A 17,168-nucleotide genomic window follows, 5' to 3' on the forward strand; every position below is an offset into this window, starting at 1 on the left:
AAAAATTAGCCGGGCATGGTGGCGGGCACCTATAATAATCCCAGCTACTCGGGAAGCTGAGGCAGGAGAATCCCTTGAACCCAGAAGGCAGAGGCTGCAGTGAGCCAAGATCGCACCACTGCACTTCAGCCTGGGCAACAAGAGTGAAACGCCGTCTCAAAAAAAAAAAGATGGATAAGGATAAATGTCACAAAAAGCATGGATAAAAAGTCATGAGAGTTCCAAGGAAGAAGGGATTTAAAAGCAGAAGCTGGGCTAAACCCAAGAACAATCAGGCTGAGGCTCCCTGGATAGGACTTGCTTGCTGCAGCCTTGCTATTTAGGGCCAAAGCTGAGTCCTGAGGAAAACTCCTTTACGGAATTAGACTCCTAAGGGAGTCTGAGATTTCCAAAATCTGTTCGGGGGTGACTGAAACACTTGAGAAGAAGCCTGAGAATAGTGACACTTGAGAGGCTCCCTAAGCTGACATGAACTTCCTCCCACTGGGGCTGGCCTTTTAGCCTAATACATGCCCATGAGGCTTGCACCCTCTCTCCTGGTCTGTAAATTTTTTATTTTTTGGAGACAGGGTCTGGCTTTGTCACCAGGCTGGAGTGCAGTGGTGTGATCTTGGCTCACTGCAACCTCTACCTCCCGGGTTCAAGCGATTCTCCTGCCTCAGCCTCCCGAGTAGCTGGGGTTACAGGCGACTTCCACCATGCCCAGCTAATTTTTGTATTTTTAGTAGAGATGGGGTTTCGCCATGTTGGCCAGGCTGGTCTTGAACTCCTGACCTCAGGTGATCCACCCACCTCAGCCTCCCAAAGCACTGAGATTACAGGCGTGAACCACTGTGCTGGGCCTGGCCTGTAATTTTTATCCCAACTGAGTTATAATGTATCATTCAGTGTTGTATATCAGGGGTCAGGAAACCATGGCCCATAGACCAAATGTAGCCTGCTACCTGTTTTAGCATGACCCCTATGCCAAGAATAGTGTTTACCTCTTTAAATAGTTAAGGGGAAAAAAATCAAAAGAGAATAATAGTTTGTGACATGTGAAAATTATATAGCAGTCAGATTTCAGTGTCCATAAATAAAGTTTTATTGGAACACAGCCACCCCCATTCATCTGTGCATTGGCTATGGCTGTCCATAAATAAAGTTTTATTGGAACACAGCCACCCCCATTCATCTGTGCATTGGCTGTGGCTGCCTTCACACTAGGAAGACAGAGTGGAGTCACTGCAGCCTGCAAAGCCTAGAATATTACTATCTGGCCCTCTACAGAAAAAGTTTGCCGACTCCCGCTATAGGGAAACCTGGGTAAATTAAAGATGTGTGTTGTTTATACACTTAAAGAGTAAAAGATGGGCTGGGCGCAGTGGCTTACACCTGTAATCCCACTGTTTTCGGAGGCCAAGGCAGACAGATCACTTGAAGCCAGGAGTTCAAGACCAGCCTGGCCAACATGGCAAAACCCCATCTCTACTAAAAATGCAAAAATTAGCTGGACATGGTGGCTCACACCTGTAATCCCAGCTACTCTGGGAGCTGAGGCATGACTCGCTTGAACCTGGGAGGTGGGGGTTGCAGTGGGCCGAGATCACGCCACTGATCCAGCCTGGGCAACAGAGTGAGACCCTGTCAAAAAAAAAAAAAAAAAGAAAAAGAAATGCGAAGTCTACAGTGAAGAAGGAAGAAGGGAAGAACACATCCACTTTGGGAGCAGACAGTGAGGTGGGAAACTGCTTTGCCACTACCAGAGTGCAGTGTCTTGTGGCTGCAGGGTTTGCTGTGTTTTCTGGAAACAAACTTTGCTCTTGTGCCCTGCCCTACCCATCCCTCTCAACTTGGGGTCCTGCATTTTGCTCCAGGACTTACACCAGAGGATCGATAAGTTCCGTTTCACCCCACCTTTGGAGGACAGCTGCTTCCACTATGGCTTCAACTCCAACTACCTGAAGAAAGTCATCTCCTACTGGCGGAATGAATTCAACTGGAAGAAGCAGGTGGAGATTCTCAATAGATACCCTCACTTCAAGACTAAGATTGAAGGTATGTTTGCAAAACGCCAGCCAGAGAGGGATGTGTGTCATAAGAACGCCTTCTTGCACAATGTAACTTAGAGTCAGATAAAGTTGGAGAGATTCAGAACCCAATTTTAGGTCACTGAGATGTACTTATAAGTTGTAACCTTACTAAATGCAAAAATATTGCAGTCACAGCAAATCTGTCCATCTTTAGAGCTAGGCAGGAACACATACATGCAATTTAAAAACCAAAGAAATGCACCATCCAGTCCAATGATGTGGCAGTCTTTGAGAGGAAGGATGGAGATGAGATTTAGACCCAGGCCAGGTGGGGTGGCTCACACCTGTAATCCCAGCACTTTGGGAGGACAAGGCAGGTGTATCTCGAGGTCAAGAGTTCAAGACCAGCCTGGCCAAGATGGTGAAACCCCGTCTCTACTAGAAATACAAAAATTAGCCAGGTGTGGTGGCAGGCACCTGTAATCCCAGCTACTCTGGAGGCTGAAGGAGAATTGCTTGAAGCCAGGAGGCGGAGGTTGCAGTGAGCTGAGATTGTGCCACTGCACCCCAGCCTGGGCAACAGAGAAAGACTCTGTCTCAAAAAAAAAAAAAAAAAAATTTAGACCTGGGCAGGGCCTTGGTCAGCTCAACCCATTCTTGAAGTTTTGGAGTCCATGATACCATGACTGTTCAAAGATGCTCAGCCTGTCAGTCAAGATCCTATGAAACACTATCCTATCTGTCTGCATCTCTAGGCCTCATGTCCCAACTGTATCACAGGTTGTCACACAATGTCACCAGGAAGGGAAGGTATCTTTCAGAATTTTCTTGGGAAGGTAACCCCAGGATCATTGGGATGAAGTAACAGTTTCCTTAGTGAAAAAGCATTTTTTTAACCCCAAAAAGATTTAGAATTAAATACGGGCTGGGTGCGGTGGCTCATGCCTGTAATCCTAGCACTTTGGGAGGCCGAGGCAGGTGGATCACCTGAGGTCAGGAGCTCAAGGCCAGCCTGGCCAACATGGTAAAACCCTGTCTCTACTAAAAATACAAAAATCAGCTGGGCGTGATGGCTCACGCCTGTAATCCCAGCTACTCGGGAGGCTGAGGCACGAGAATCTTGAACCTGGGAGGAGAGGTTGCAGTGAGCTCAGATGGCACCACTGCACTCCAGCCTGGGCTCCATCTCAAAAAAAAAAAGACTCTGCTCTCAGGTCTTTTGTATCTATACCCAGAAGTGGACTTGCTGGATCAGGTAATTCTGTGTTTAATATTCTGAGGAACCGCCATACTGTGTTCTGCAGCAGCTGCACCATTTTACTTTCCCGCCCAACAATGCCTCAGAATCCCGATTTCTCCAAATCCTTGCCAATATGTTTTTTTTCCTTTCTTTTTTTCGGTAATGGTCATCCTAATGGGTATGAAATGGTATCACATTGTGGTTTTGAGTTGCATTCTCCTAATGATTACCGATGTTGAGCATTTTTTTATGCGGTACTTATTGAATTCTTTGTAATTTCTCTGAAGAAATGTCTGTACATGTCTTCTGTCCATTTTTGGGCTTTTTGTTAGGGTTTAGGAGTTCTCTATATATTCTGAATAAAATATCTTATATGATATTTGCAAATGTTTTCTCCCACTCTGTGGGTTGCCATACAATGAATCTTTTTTTTTTTTTTTTTTTTTGAGACAGAGTCTCACTCTGTCGCCCAGGCTAGAGTGCAGTGGCGTGATCTCAGCTCACTGCAAGCTCCACCTCCTGGGTTCACGCCATTCTCCTGCCTCAGCCTCCCAAGTAGCTGGGACTACAGGCGCCCACCACCACGCCTGGCTAATTTTTTGTATTTTTTTTTTTTTAGTAGAGATGGAGTTTTGCCGTGTTAGCCAGGATGGTCTCAATCTCCTGACCTCGTGATCTCCCCACCTTGGCCTCCCAAAGTGCTGGGAATACAGGCGTGAGCCACCACTCCTGGCCACAATTAATCTTTTTAAGAGACAAGGTCTTGCTGTGTTGCTCAGGCTGGAGTACAGTGGCTATTCACAGGTGTGATCATGGCTCACCACAGCCTCAAACTCCAGGGCTCAAGCAGTCCTTTTGCCTCAGGCCTCCTGAAAGCTGGTACTATAGGCGAGCACCACTATGCCCAGCTTGTTAATTTTTTATATTGAGGAAATTGTACATGTTAGGCATCTTATTTTTAATGTTTAAGATGATTTGGCCTTTTCAAGGAATGGCTAAAATTTTAATTTGTTAAAATTCTGGGAATTACTTAAAATATATGAAAGACATGTTGGTCAGTCAGATAATCTAAAGTTCCTAAAAAAAGGAAATTGAAATTATACAGTGTTAACTGGGTGTGGTGGCATGCACCTGTAGTCCCAGCTACTCAGGAGGCTGAGGCAGGAGGATCGCTTGAGCCCAGGAATTCAAGGCTGCAGTGAGCTATGAGGACATCACTGCACTAGGTGACAGATCAAGACCCCATCTCTTAAAAAAAGAGAGAGCGGCCAGGCGTGGTGGTGCACGCCTGTAATCCCAGCACTTTGGGAGGCCAAGGCAGGCAGATCACGAGGTCAGGAGATCGAGACCATCCTGACTCACATGGTGAAACCCCATCTCTACTAAAAATAAAAACAAATTAGCCAGGCATGGTGGTGGGCGCCTGTAGTCCCAGCTACTCGTGAGGCTGAGGCAGGAGAATGGCGTGAACCCAGGAGGCGAAGGTTGCAGTGAGCCAAGATCACGCCACTGTACTCCAGCCTGGGTGACAGATCGAGACTCCATCTAAAAAAAAAAGAGAGAGAGAGAGCCAGGCGCAGCGGCTCACGCCTGTAATCCCAGCACTTTGGGAGGCCGAGGCGGGTGGATCACAAGGTCAAGAGATGGAGACCATCCTGGCCAACATGGTGAAACCCCGTCTCTACTAAAAATACAAAAGTTAGCTGGGTGTGGTGGCATGTGCCTGTAGTCCCAGCTACTCGGGAGGCTGAGGCAAGAGAATTGCTTGAACCAGGGAGGCGGAGGTTGCAGTGAGCTGAGATCGCGCCACTGCACTCCAGCCTGGTGACAGAGCAAGACCCTATCTCAGAAAGAAAGGGAGAAAGGAAGGATGGATGGAAACCTTGACTTGGCAGCAAACATCCTTGTTCTCCTGATGCAAGCGGGCCAGGCCTGAGGGAGACGGAGTCAGAGAAAAGCTAAGTCCCAGTGATATGTGTCCTGGAACTAGAGCCCTTCCTGGAGCTCAGCCAAGAACACTAAAAAAAAAAAAAAAAAAAAAAAAAAAAAAAAAAAAAAAAAAAAAAAAAAATCTGGAATGATTTTTTGGATCAAATTTGGACTCCTCTCGAGTGTTGCTGTATTCTTTACAGGATTTTGATATCTTCTGTTATTAGCCTAACAAGAGGGTTCAAGCCACTTAATCCCAGCCAAACTGCTGTATGCAATTACCAGAGGTTCCTGTTTGGATCCCTGGCACAAAATTGCCTGGCTTCCTTGAGTTTGACTTGGATCCCTGTGTTTTCCCAGCTCTTCAATGTCCATCCAGCAGAAATTAACAGGGCGCCTGCTGTACCCAGGCATTCTGCTGGGGCTGGGGACACATAGGGAGGACAGGGTCCCTCCTTCACAGCTCATAGGTTCTTCCGGGGCAATTATAGCATATGGTGGCAGCATTATGAGGGAGGAGGTTCTGGGAGTTTCATGAGCCCCACAATCTTCCTTTGAATGTGAGGGAAGGCTTCCTGGAGGAGATGGCATCTAAGCTGAAATGAGTGGGACTTTGCCAGGTGTGTGGGGAAGGTGGTCCAAGAAAGGGGAACAGCATGTTCAAAGGCCCAGAGGCAGGAGGCATTAAAGGGCCCTTTCCCTCCTGGCGGCTGCCAGCCTTACCCCACTGGACCCTTTCAGAGTTCCTCATGACACTGGGGTTTTTTTAGAGACAGGGTCTCACTCTGTCACCCAGGCTGGAGTGCAGTGGTGTGATCACAGTTCACTGCAGCCTCAACCTCCTGAGTTCAAATGATCCTCCCACCTCAGCTTCCCAAGTGTCCCAGCTAGGCTATTTATTTTATTTTATTATTATTATTATTTTTTGCATTGTTAATAGAGACGAGGTCTCACCATGTCGTCCAGGCTGATCGCAAACTCCTGGGCTCAAGCAGTTCTCCCACCTTGCCCTCCCAAAGTATTGGGATTACAGGCATGAGCCACCACACCCAGCTGACATTGAGTGTTTACAGTGCAAAACCTCCCTCAGGTACAACTGCTCCAAAAGAGCCAGTTTCTAGCATTGAATTCATTGTGGACTTACCCATGCATGGTTCTGGCACCCTGCCCAGGGCTGGAGGCCTGTTCTTGGCCTTGGTCCTTGTGGTTTGGAGTCCCTCCTCTGGGCCTGGATTCCTGCGTTCTCTGCCCATCCCCCCACAGTGCTGAGTGGGCAGCCTCTGGTCTGTGGGCCCAGCAAACCTTCAATATCTCCCTGAATCTTGTCCTGGGCCCCCAGGCTAGGGTTGGTCCAAGTCCTCCTCCCTCTTCTCTCTCACAGCGGACTTCTTCAGGGTCCTCTCTGTCACTGCACTTACCCCTGCACTCCTGGATGCTCATAGCCCAGCCTCCAACCCCCACCCCAGTGTTCTGTCCTCATCCACACTGGCCTCACTGTTCAGCCTCCCTGCCCCTACCACTTCCCTGCTCATTCTATGCTGAGCTTCCAGAACTGTCCCACATCCTGGGCCTCCCACTGCAGGAGACCAGATGCTGTCCTCAGAGTCTGAGAGCTGACAAAGGTGTCAGAGACCTCTGGATAAGCCCAACCCCATCACGTCCAGGAAGAAGGGAACTGCCTGAGGCACCAGGTCTCCAGACTCCCTGCCTGCCCCTTTTTCCTTTACCCTTGGCCCTGACACCCAATACCCCACCCCCTTGCCTCTTCCCCTCCAAGCCCAGCACTGCCATCCTGAGCCCTCCTCAGCTCCAGGATGCTAGCCCAGCAGCCCTGTCATGGAGCATCCTATGGGTGCTACAGACCTATAGGGAAAGTCAGAAAGAGTATTTCCTCCCACAGAGGGAAACGGACCCATGAGGCAAACTATGAGCTATGGGCTTTTAAAAAATGTCTTGCCGGGTGTGGTGGCTCACGCCTGTAATCTCAGCACTTTGGGAGGCCAAGACGGGCAGATCATGTGATGGCTGGAGTTCAAGACCAACCTGGCCAACATGGTGAAACCCTGTCTCTACTAAAAATATGAAAATTAGCCAGGCGTGGTGGCACATGTCTGTAGTCCCAGCTACTCGGGATGCTGAGGCAGGAAAATCACTTGAACCAGGGAGACAGAGGTTGCACTGAGCTGAGATCGTGCCATCACATCCCAGCCTGGGCAAGAAGAGCGAAACTCCATCTCAAAAAAAAAAAAAAAAAGTCTTGACGAGGCTTGGTGGCTCATGCCTGTAATCCCAACACTTTGGGAGGCTGAGGCGGGAGGAAGCCAGGAATTTGAGGCCAGCCTGGGCAACTTAGCGAGACTCTGTCTCTATTTTTAAAAAGTCTTAATTTTTAAAATTCAAGTATTTAGGCCAGGCATGGTGGCTCACACCTGTCATCCCAGAACTTTGGGAGGCCAAGGGGCAGGCGGATCACGAGGTCAGGAGATCCAGACGATCCTGGTTAACATGGTGAAACCCTGTCTCTACTAAAAAATACAAAAAAAAAGGCCAGGCGCTGTGGCTCACGCCTGTAATCCCAGCACTTTGGGAGGCAGAGGCGGGCAGATCACAAGGTCAGGAGATCAAGACCATCCTGGCTAACATGGTGAAACCCCGTTTCTACTAAAAATACAAAAAATTAGCTGGGCATGGTGGTGGGTGCCTGTAGTCCCAGCTACTCCAGAGGCTGAGGCAGGAGAATGGCGTGAACCTGGGAGGCAGAGGTTGCAGTGAGCCAAGATCATACCACTGCACTCCAGCCTGGGTGACAGAGTGAGACTCTGCCTCAAAAAAAAAAAAAAAAAAAAAAAAAATTTAAAATGGAAAAGCACAGAAGGAAATATAGTGAGAAGCAGCTCCCTCTTGCCCCTGTGCCGGCCAGAGGCAGCTATGTTTTACTCGTGCGTCCTGGGAGAGCCTGCGCGTCCACAAGAGTGGATGTGTATTTTTTCTCTAATTTAAAACTCAAATGACAATGTGGTAGAATTTGAATTAAAAAGAATCTCACATCATGCAGTGTGTTCCAAAGGAGATAAGATCACCTACTAAAATAAACTTTAGAATAGGAGTAAATTTAGCAACATAGAAGGACACCCAGGATACATTGTTAAGTAAAAAAAAAAAGAAAAAAGAGGTTCTAAAATAGAGTGTATGTATGGTTCTATTTTTGTTAAAAGTTATGTTCTGTAAGTCTTTTTAAAAAGTTTGAACTGTCACAGCCAAGAAGGGTCTAAAGAGACATGACAGCTCAGTGGAGTGTAGGTCCTGGTTGGGATCCTGGAACAGAAAATGGACATTAGGGGAAAAACTAAGGAAATCTGGCTAAAATTTTGTTGTGTGTAGCTACCAGTATTATCCAGGTTTTAAAAAGGAGAAAATCCTGGCCGGGTGTGGTGGTTCACACCAGTAATCCCAACACTTTGAGAGGCCAAGGTGGGAGGATGGCTTGAGCCCAGGAGTTTGAGACCAGCCTGGGCAATATAGAGAGACCCCATCTCTACAAAAAAATAAAATAAAATAACAAAAAGGAGCTAGACATGGTGTTGCCTACCTGTAGTCCCAGCTATTTGGGAGGCTGAGATGGGAGGATCGCTTGAGCCCGGGAGGTTGAGGCTGCAGTGAGCCATGATGGTGCCACTGCACTTCAGCCTGGGCAACACAGTGAGACCTCATCTCTAAAAGAAGAAGAAGAAGAAAAAAAGGAAATCCTGCAATGTGTGACAACATGAATAAACTCGGAGGAAATAATGCTAAGTGAAATAAACCAGGGATAGAAGGACAAGTACCGCATGATTCCACCTATAGGAGGAATCTGAAATAGTCAAACTCAACAGAAGCAGAGAGTAGAAGGGTGGTTGTCAGGGGTTGGGGAATAGGGGAAACGGTGTTGCTGATAGTCGCTGTGTGAAGTTTGAGTCCTGCCAGCCGAAGACATCCTAGAGATGTGCTGTACAGCAGAGCGCCGTCAGTGTTGGCCATTTACAAATCTGTTCAAAGGGTAGGACCCATATTAAGTGTTCTCGCCATATAATAAGTGTAAACACTAAGGAAATCAGACTATGGACTTTATAGTTAATAATATCTCAGTCTGGTTTGTCAATTGTAATAAATGTTCCATGCTAACATAAAATATTAATAATGGGGGAAACCTGGTGGGTTTGAGGTATATGGGAGTTTTCTGGACTCTTGGCAGTTTTTCAGCAATCTAAAACTGTTCCAAAATAAAGTTTAGACAGACAACACCATGTTGTCTCTTGAGAGTGGGATTACATGTGAGTCTTCCCCCTTTGGCTTGTCTTCTGAGTTTTCTACAGTAAACATGTATTATTTATATAATATATTAACGACAGAACAGAACATTAGCTACACCACGCTGACTGCACCAGCCCTGGTGGCAGAGGGTTCCAGGCATGGCAGCCACCCTCACTGTGAGTGCCTTAAGGGCCCAGTTGCTGTCCAGGGCACTGGCCTGGGAAGGGGCTGCCTTCTTTTGATATACAGAGGCCCCAAGTCAGTCCAGAGGAGACCGGAATCCATTCACCTGCCCTTGGCTATGATGATGTTTCCAGCATTGAACTTAAAAAAAAAAAAAAAAAACTTCCACTTTATTTTAATTGTTTGAGATGGAGTCTTGCTCTGTTGCCCAGGCTAGAGTGTCGTGGTGTGATCTTGGCTCAGTGCAACCTCTGCTTCCCAGGTTCAAGTGATTCTCTTGCCTCAGCCTCCCGAGTAGCTGGAATTGCAGGCGCCTGCCACCACGCTCGGGTAATTTTTTTGTATTTTTAGTAGAGACGGGGTTTCACCATGTTGGCCAGGCTGGTGTCGAACTCCTGACCTTAGGTGATCTGCCCATCTTAGCCTCCCAAAGTGCTGGGATTACAGGCGTGAGCCATCACACCAGGCCCAAAAATCTTCCACTTTAAAGAAAATATCATTTGGTAATTAGAAAAAGGTAACATTTTGTCACCGTGTATGAAAAAAGTTATTCATTTAATACCTGTTCATTGTAGAAAAAATGGAAAGTACATAAAACTCAAAGAGAAATTAAAAGCACTGGAATCTACTGCTCGGAGAGAACTGCTTTTTACATTCCCAAATTTTAAAAACTCACCAATATATGGTATAACCACAGTATATGCATAGATGACTTTACAAAAACTGGGTCACACAATGGATATGACTTGATCATTTGCTTTTACCTCCCAGTAATATCTACTGATCTGTTTTCTATGTTAAATAAATATACATCTACCCTGTCCATTTAGATGACTGAATTGGACTCCAGTATACTGTCAAACTATACTTGATTAATCCTATATTGCTGGATATGTGGGACTTTCTCCCTACCCTCCAGATTTTAAATTATAGACCAAGTATTTATGGAGGCCTGCTGTGAGCCAGGAGCTGTCCTGAGCCCTGGAAACCCAGCAGTGCCTGTACAGACCTGGCCCTGCCATCAGGGGGCACCTCTAAGGAAACCGGGAGGCAATAATCGTAGCTCCCTTGCAGGGAGGTTGTAAAGGCTGAGTGAGGACGTCTGTGCACCTGGAGCACAGTGTGAATATGAAACCAGTGTCAGCCATTACTGTCATCAATACCATGAGGGGTGGCGGGGGCGGGGGCACTAAGGCTGGCAGTACTCAATATCCAGGTTCTGGGGGGTGCCAGAGCCTGACTACACAGGGCCTTCTCTCCCTCCACCCTGACTGTGCTCTCTCCCCCAGGGCTGGACATCCACTTCATCCATGTGAAGCCCCCCCAGCTGCCCGCAGGCCGTACCCCGAAGCCCTTGCTGATGGTGCATGGCTGGCCTGGCTCTTTCTACGAGTTTTATAAGATCATCCCACTCCTGACTGACCCCAAGAACCATGGCCTGAGCGATGAGCACGTTTTTGAAGTCATCTGCCCTTCCATCCCTGGCTATGGCTTTTCAGAGGCATCCTCCAAGAAGGGTATGGGGCTGCTAGAGCCTCCATAACTGCCCCGTCCTTGCCAAGGGTGGGCCAGATGTTCCCACCAGGCTCTCCTTCCGGGAGGGTGAGCAGGGAGTTGGCCCTAGTAAGCTGGGAAAAGAGGGACCAGAGAGGCTGGCCCCAGACACACTACCCTCCAGGGCTGGAGATGCCACCCCTACGTTTGGGCTCCAGGATTCCTTCTTGCCTCTGTGAGCTTTTCTCACCTCCACCTGGGAGGAGGCGGGCCTGAGAAATTTCACAGAACCCCCAGAGGGCCCATGGAGCAATCTGCCTGTGACTCCATGCCTTTCCCCATCACCGCCAGGGTTCAACTCGGTGGCCACCGCCAGGATCTTCTACAAGCTGATGCTGCGGCTGGGCTTCCAGGAATTCTACATTCAAGGAGGGGACTGGGGGGCCCTGATCTGCACCAATATGGCCCAGCTGGTGCCCAGGTGAGGTCACTGTCGGGGTGGTGTGTGTGTGTTTGTGTGTGTGTGTCCTCTTAAGAGATGGACCTCTGTGCAGGGGGGGCCAAGGTCCCCCCAGGGGAGAGGAGGGAATGTGACTGTCACTCAGCAGTGCCTGAGGCATGTTGACTTGGATTTTCCTGTCTGTAACCCAGGGTTGCGGCTCTGGGCCAGGTTCCCAGGCAGAGAAGGCCTGTGATACGAGGGGAATGTCAGGCTTTAGACCTCTGCTGGACCAAGCTCTGGGACAGCCCTGAGCAGAACTCCCCAGAAACTATTTTTCCCCCAACCTCCCTCCTCCAACTCCCATGGCCTCCCCAGTGGGGCTGGTGCTGAAAGAGGCTGGCCCTGTGCTCACTCCTCAACCCTGAGGCCTGTTCCTCCTCCGCCATCTCTCCTCTCCCGCTCTCCTTGACACCACCCCAGCCTCACCTGGGCCCCTCTCTCTGCCCTCAGCCACGTGAAAGGCCTGCACTTGAACATGGCTTTGGTTTTAAGCAACTTCTCTACCCTGACCCTTCTCCTGGGACGGCGTTTCGGGAGGTTTCTTGGCTACACTGAGAGAGATGTGGAGCTGCTGTACCCTGTCAAGGAGAAGGTCTTCTACAGCCTGATGAGGGAGAGCGGCTACATGCACATCCAGTGCACCAAGCCCGACACCGTGGGTGAGCATGCTCAGGGGGCCTCGCCCACTGCTGGCTCCACTGGGGTGGCGAGACCCCGCGGGGGAACCTCACCACCCCACCCCAATGCTGCCCACAGGAGAAAGCCTCTTATAAGGACCTCCCAGCCCTTTAGGTCTTTAAACTGCATTTTCCCATAAAATCAAGAGGATGGACTCTCAGCAGATTCCCAGGCCAATTTAGCAACTCTGTTTAGCCGACTCAGCATTCATAGTGGCTTTCACCCCTGATCTCCCACCCCTGAGTCTATATCCTACACTGAGAAGCAGAGGGATGGAGGGGTTGGGGTAGGAGGAATCCTGGGGGTGGGCAGCTCTGGGCTGCAGGGGAGAGGGGAGAGGGTGCCCTGGGGCCTTGGGGAAGAGGTTCCCAGGGAGTGAGGGAGGGCCCAGCAACCACATCTGCCACCAGGGTCCTGTTAAAGGACAAAACTTTTTCAAAAAGATATATTTATAAAGGAACCAGTAAAATTTTAAAAAGAAACAATTCAAAGACAAATAACACTGAAATTAATTTGCTGACAGACACAAAACTTGTCAACATCCACAGAGTAATATCAATTAAATCGCCATGGGACAAAATTCATTTGCCTCTATGAACGAGTCATTCGCATTACCCTCAGTTCTCTACAATTCACAGAACTGTAAAACAGCTCAATGACAAGGAAAGATGGGAATTCTATAGAATCACGTAAGTCCGGAAGGTCTGCTAGGTAACTCCCTAGATCTTGTTCAGAAGACACCCAGGAATTATCTTGCCCATTTTTAGGTTCTTTATAGTTTTCGTGGCAGTCCCATGCCCACACACATGAGGCAGCTCATAATCATAATGGCACTTTATAAAATCAGTATTTTTCTCTGATTATAAAATACATGTTCATTGTCAAAAAGATTAAAAATGCAAAAAGTACAAAACATTAAAGGCAATCTCGTATAACCTCTCCTCCCTCCCCACATCCCCTCTCCTTCAAAAGAACTTGTGAACATTTTGGTGATTAATTTTTACAAGTCAAGTATATCCATATCACCAACACGGCCCCAACACTCCAGATGCCCCTCAGGGTTCTCTCCCAGGCACCATGCTCTGACTTCTGACTGAGATGGTTTTGGTTGTGCCTGTTTAACTCCTTCTGTGAATAGAATCACAGAGTATGTACCCTTGAGTCTGGCTTCTTTTGCTCAATATTATGTTTGTGAGATTCATCTATGCTGTTGTCACAGCCATTTTTTTTTTTTTTTTTAAGACCAAGTCTTGCTCTGTTGCCCAGGCTAGAGTGCAATGGCACAATCTCGGCTCACTGCAACCTCTGCCTCCCAGGTTCAAGCAATTCTCCTGCCTCAGCCTCCCAAGTAGCTGGGATTACAGGCACCCACCATCATGCCTGGCTAATTTTTTGTATTTTTAGTAGAGATGGGGTTTTACCACGTTGGCCAGGCTGGTCTCGAACTCCTGACCTCAGGTGATCCACCCACCTTGGCCTCCCTAAGTGCTGGGATTACAGGTGTGAGCCACCACACCCAGCTTGTCCCAGCCTACTTTTTTTTTCTTTTTTTTTGAGATGGAGTCTCGCTCTGTCGCCCAGACTGGAGTGCAGTGGCATGATCTCAGCTCACTGCAACCTCCGCCTCCTGGGTTCAAGCAATTCTCCTGCCTCAGCCTCCCAAGTAACTGGGATCACAGGCATCGCCACCATGCCTGGCTAATGTTTTTGTATTTTTAGTAGAGACGGAATTTCACCATGTTAGCCAGGATAGTCTTGAACTCCTTACCTCAAGTGATCCACCCTCCTTGGCCTCCCAAAGTGCTGGGATTACAGGCATGAGCCAACGCCCCCCAGCCTGTCCCAGCCATTTTTAATGACTGTACAGTATTTTGGCTTATGAGTATATCAATATTTATTTGTAACTGATCCCTTATTTTAGACTTTTTTAGGTGGCTTCTCATTTTTCATGAATCACAACACATAGACTAAAAAACCCCACCTTTTTAAAAACAGCACTTCTCACTGGGACCCCACCAAATGCAGAGGCATGGGCCCTTCCATTTGAAGGAAGCTAAGCAGGCAGTGTGCGAGGCCCCAGGAGACAGTGGGAAGGTATCGTCACTGTTTATCAGATGAGGATGCCGAGGCAGAGAGTTAAGGAAGCGAAGTGTGTGAGCACCCAGGAGTTAGGGCAGACCTGTGCTCGAACGTGGCTTCCTGCCCACAGCCCTGCCCTCTGTGGCCAGTGCCACATGTCACACATGAAGCTCCAGCTCCCTGGTCCCCAGGCCTGAGTCTCTCCCTTGCTCCCCTCCACGCCAGGCTCTGCTCTGAATGACTCTCCTGTGGGTCTGGCTGCCTATATTCTAGAGAAGTTTTCCACCTGGACCAATACGGAATTCCGATACCTGGAGGATGGAGGCCTGGAAAGGTGAGACCCTGGTTTGCCCCGGCAGTTGTGACCCTGGTCCCAGCAGCCAACCTCCTCACCCTCTTCATCCCCTTGTCTGGTTGCTCTGCATGGGGCGCTCACCAAATTCTACTGTTGACTTTCTTACAAATCCTCACCCCATGACCAACATAGCTGCATTTTTCGGGTGAGGCGGCCTGGTGAGTTGCTCCCAGCCTCACAGTGCATGGTCAGGACTAGGATGCAGGCTCACCTGCTTGTGCTCCTTTTGCTGAACAGGCCCCTCTGGGATTAGGGAGCCCAGAGGGCAGCAGGCACCACGTTATTGCCGAGAGCATCTGGGCTCTTCCTCCTGCTTCCCTGGAGAACCTGGCATCAGGGTCACATGACTGCGTGTTCCAGGAGGGTGGTCGCAGAAAGACAGGAGGCTGTTACATCTCTCAGAGCCTTCAAGGCTGTATCCTCTACATGCCTGACTCCCAGCTCTGTGGCCTGACTCAGGCTTCACCAAGGTCAGCTCTGACCCACCCTTTCCAGGGCCCATCCCTTTATTCCTTCAGTGACACACAGAGGACCAGATAGTGCTGGGGATGAGAAAGAGAGTAAAATGAGACTGAATCCCGCCTTAGGGGTAGGGACTCTGTCTTGGCCATGCTCTAGCCCCATCACCTAGAACAGTGCCGGGTGAACAGTGGGAGCCCAGTACCTAGATGTTGAATGAATGCACAAAGGACTGTGAGAGTTCAGTGTAAGGAGGATTCTCTTTGTCTAAGCAGCAGAGAGGGGAAATGACCAGGAGAATGTATCTGATTTGGGCCTTGGAGGATGAGTAGGAGTTTGCTGGATGGAGGAGAGAAATTTAGGCAAAGAGAAAAGCCATAAAAAATGCAAGGAAAGGGTGCTTGGAAAGGGTGGCTTGTCCAGAGGCTGAAGCAGGTACACTGGGGCCAGATTGCAAGCAAACTCATTCTTGCAGGCAGGTCCTCGCCTCCTCCAAGAGCCTCAGCAGGGCCTTCCTCTGGGATCTGCTTCCCCTGCCCTACATTCAGCAGGACCCAGGGGTCGATGGAGCTCCTGCAGGACCACATTGGCAAGGGGTCTAGCCTGTTCCTTGTACACGGATACCTGGAACCAGACGCGAGGCCCCACCAGACTGTCCCACTAGGCCACTCCTGCAGCTCTGGCCCCAGGTTACAGGGAGCACCAAAGCCCTGAGCAGGAGGCAGACAGGATCAGATCTGTGTTCCAGAAAGAACCGGAACACACAAGAGTGGAAATGGTGGTGGTGGTAGTTTTCAAGCTGCAGGCAGAGCCGAAAGGGAGATGGAAGCACTTGGCCGACTTGCAGAAATCCAGCTCACAGAGTTGGCGTGTGTACTGGAACTAGTTTTCATTGATGTTTTCATTTTGCCACCAAAATCACATGGAAAAGGCTGTTCCCTTTATCTCTGCCCCTGCTCCGTGCTGCTGTTGCTAGAGATCCAGGGTTTGAGACAGGAAGGTGGGGTTGGGAGCGCCTGCTCTGGGGACAGTGGAAGGTGGGGTGGGGGCTGTGGAGTGTGCATCCTAGACCCAAGTTGCCCAGGTTTGAATTCTCCACTTAGTAAGTAAAATGGAGATAATAGTACCTATGTCCTGTAGGCTATTGAGAGGAAAACATGAATTAAATGAAGGTAAGGAGCTTAGAACATGCTGCCTGGTACGTGGTCACCATAGTAGCTGATGTCCTGAGCAGTTTCATGGTGCAGGGGTGGAGGGGAGGGAGGAGATGTCAGTGGCAGGAGAGAGGGGATGGATGTGTAGAGTCAAGATAGGTGTGGGGGAGGACCTTGGGGTGATAAGAGACACTTTGATTAAATCCATGCACTCCAGTCTGGTGCCCTGGGCAAAGCCTGCCTGTGACATGAGGATACCACACACCTTGCATGAGGTCTGAGGAGGGAAGCCGCATGGTCAGGGCCTGGCATTTGTAGGACTTTCCAGCTGCCCTTTGTCACACAACTGCATCTGGCACTAAGAGTGGGGCTTTGTGTTCTGTGTTCCCAGGAAGTTCTCCCTGGATGACCTGCTGACCAACGTCATGCTCTACTGGACAACAGCAACCATCGTCTCCTCCCAGCGCTTCTACAAGGAGAACCTGGGACAGGGCTGGATGACCCAGAAGCATGAGCGGTGAGCCTGGCTGACTGAGAACAGGGGCCTCTGAGGCTGGAGGCAGGGGGATGGCCAGTCTGGAGCTCCAGTAAGGGCCCTCGGTGGTGGGATAAGTATAGCCTTGCCTGCAGGGGTGCCCCAGGGCCCTTGGATGGGAACACTAAAGGTCAAGGGGTTTGGAGAAAGCCCTCATGGAGGGACCACGTGCCTGGCTCCCGGGCAGCCCTCAGTACTGCTCCCGAGTCAGGATGCTGGTCTGAGTGGCACTGATGGTTCTGGGATTTCCAAGTCTCA

General features: G+C 49.3%; 1 protein-coding gene across 9 annotated transcripts in view; it reads left to right on the plus strand.

Moving 5' to 3' along the window:
* EPHX1 (epoxide hydrolase 1) overlaps window positions 1-17,168 on the plus strand; it is a 39,049-nt gene that overhangs the window by 21,231 nt on the left and 650 nt on the right. For all 9 annotated transcript variants that reach the window (XM_074037539.1, XM_074037514.1, XM_074037536.1 and 6 more), the window contains 6 exons: window positions 1,857-2,037; window positions 10,944-11,171; window positions 11,500-11,629; window positions 12,101-12,309; window positions 14,633-14,741; window positions 16,767-16,892. In XM_074037539.1, coding sequence (XP_073893640.1) covers window positions 1,857-2,037; window positions 10,944-11,171; window positions 11,500-11,629; window positions 12,101-12,309; window positions 14,633-14,741; window positions 16,767-16,892 — 983 coding nt within the window. The remainder of the gene's footprint in view (window positions 1-1,856; window positions 2,038-10,943; window positions 11,172-11,499; window positions 11,630-12,100; window positions 12,310-14,632; window positions 14,742-16,766; window positions 16,893-17,168) is intronic.

The sequence above is a fragment of the Macaca fascicularis genome, chromosome 1 (assembly GCF_037993035.2).
Source record: "Macaca fascicularis isolate 582-1 chromosome 1, T2T-MFA8v1.1".
NCBI lineage: Eukaryota > Metazoa > Chordata > Mammalia > Primates > Cercopithecidae > Macaca > Macaca fascicularis.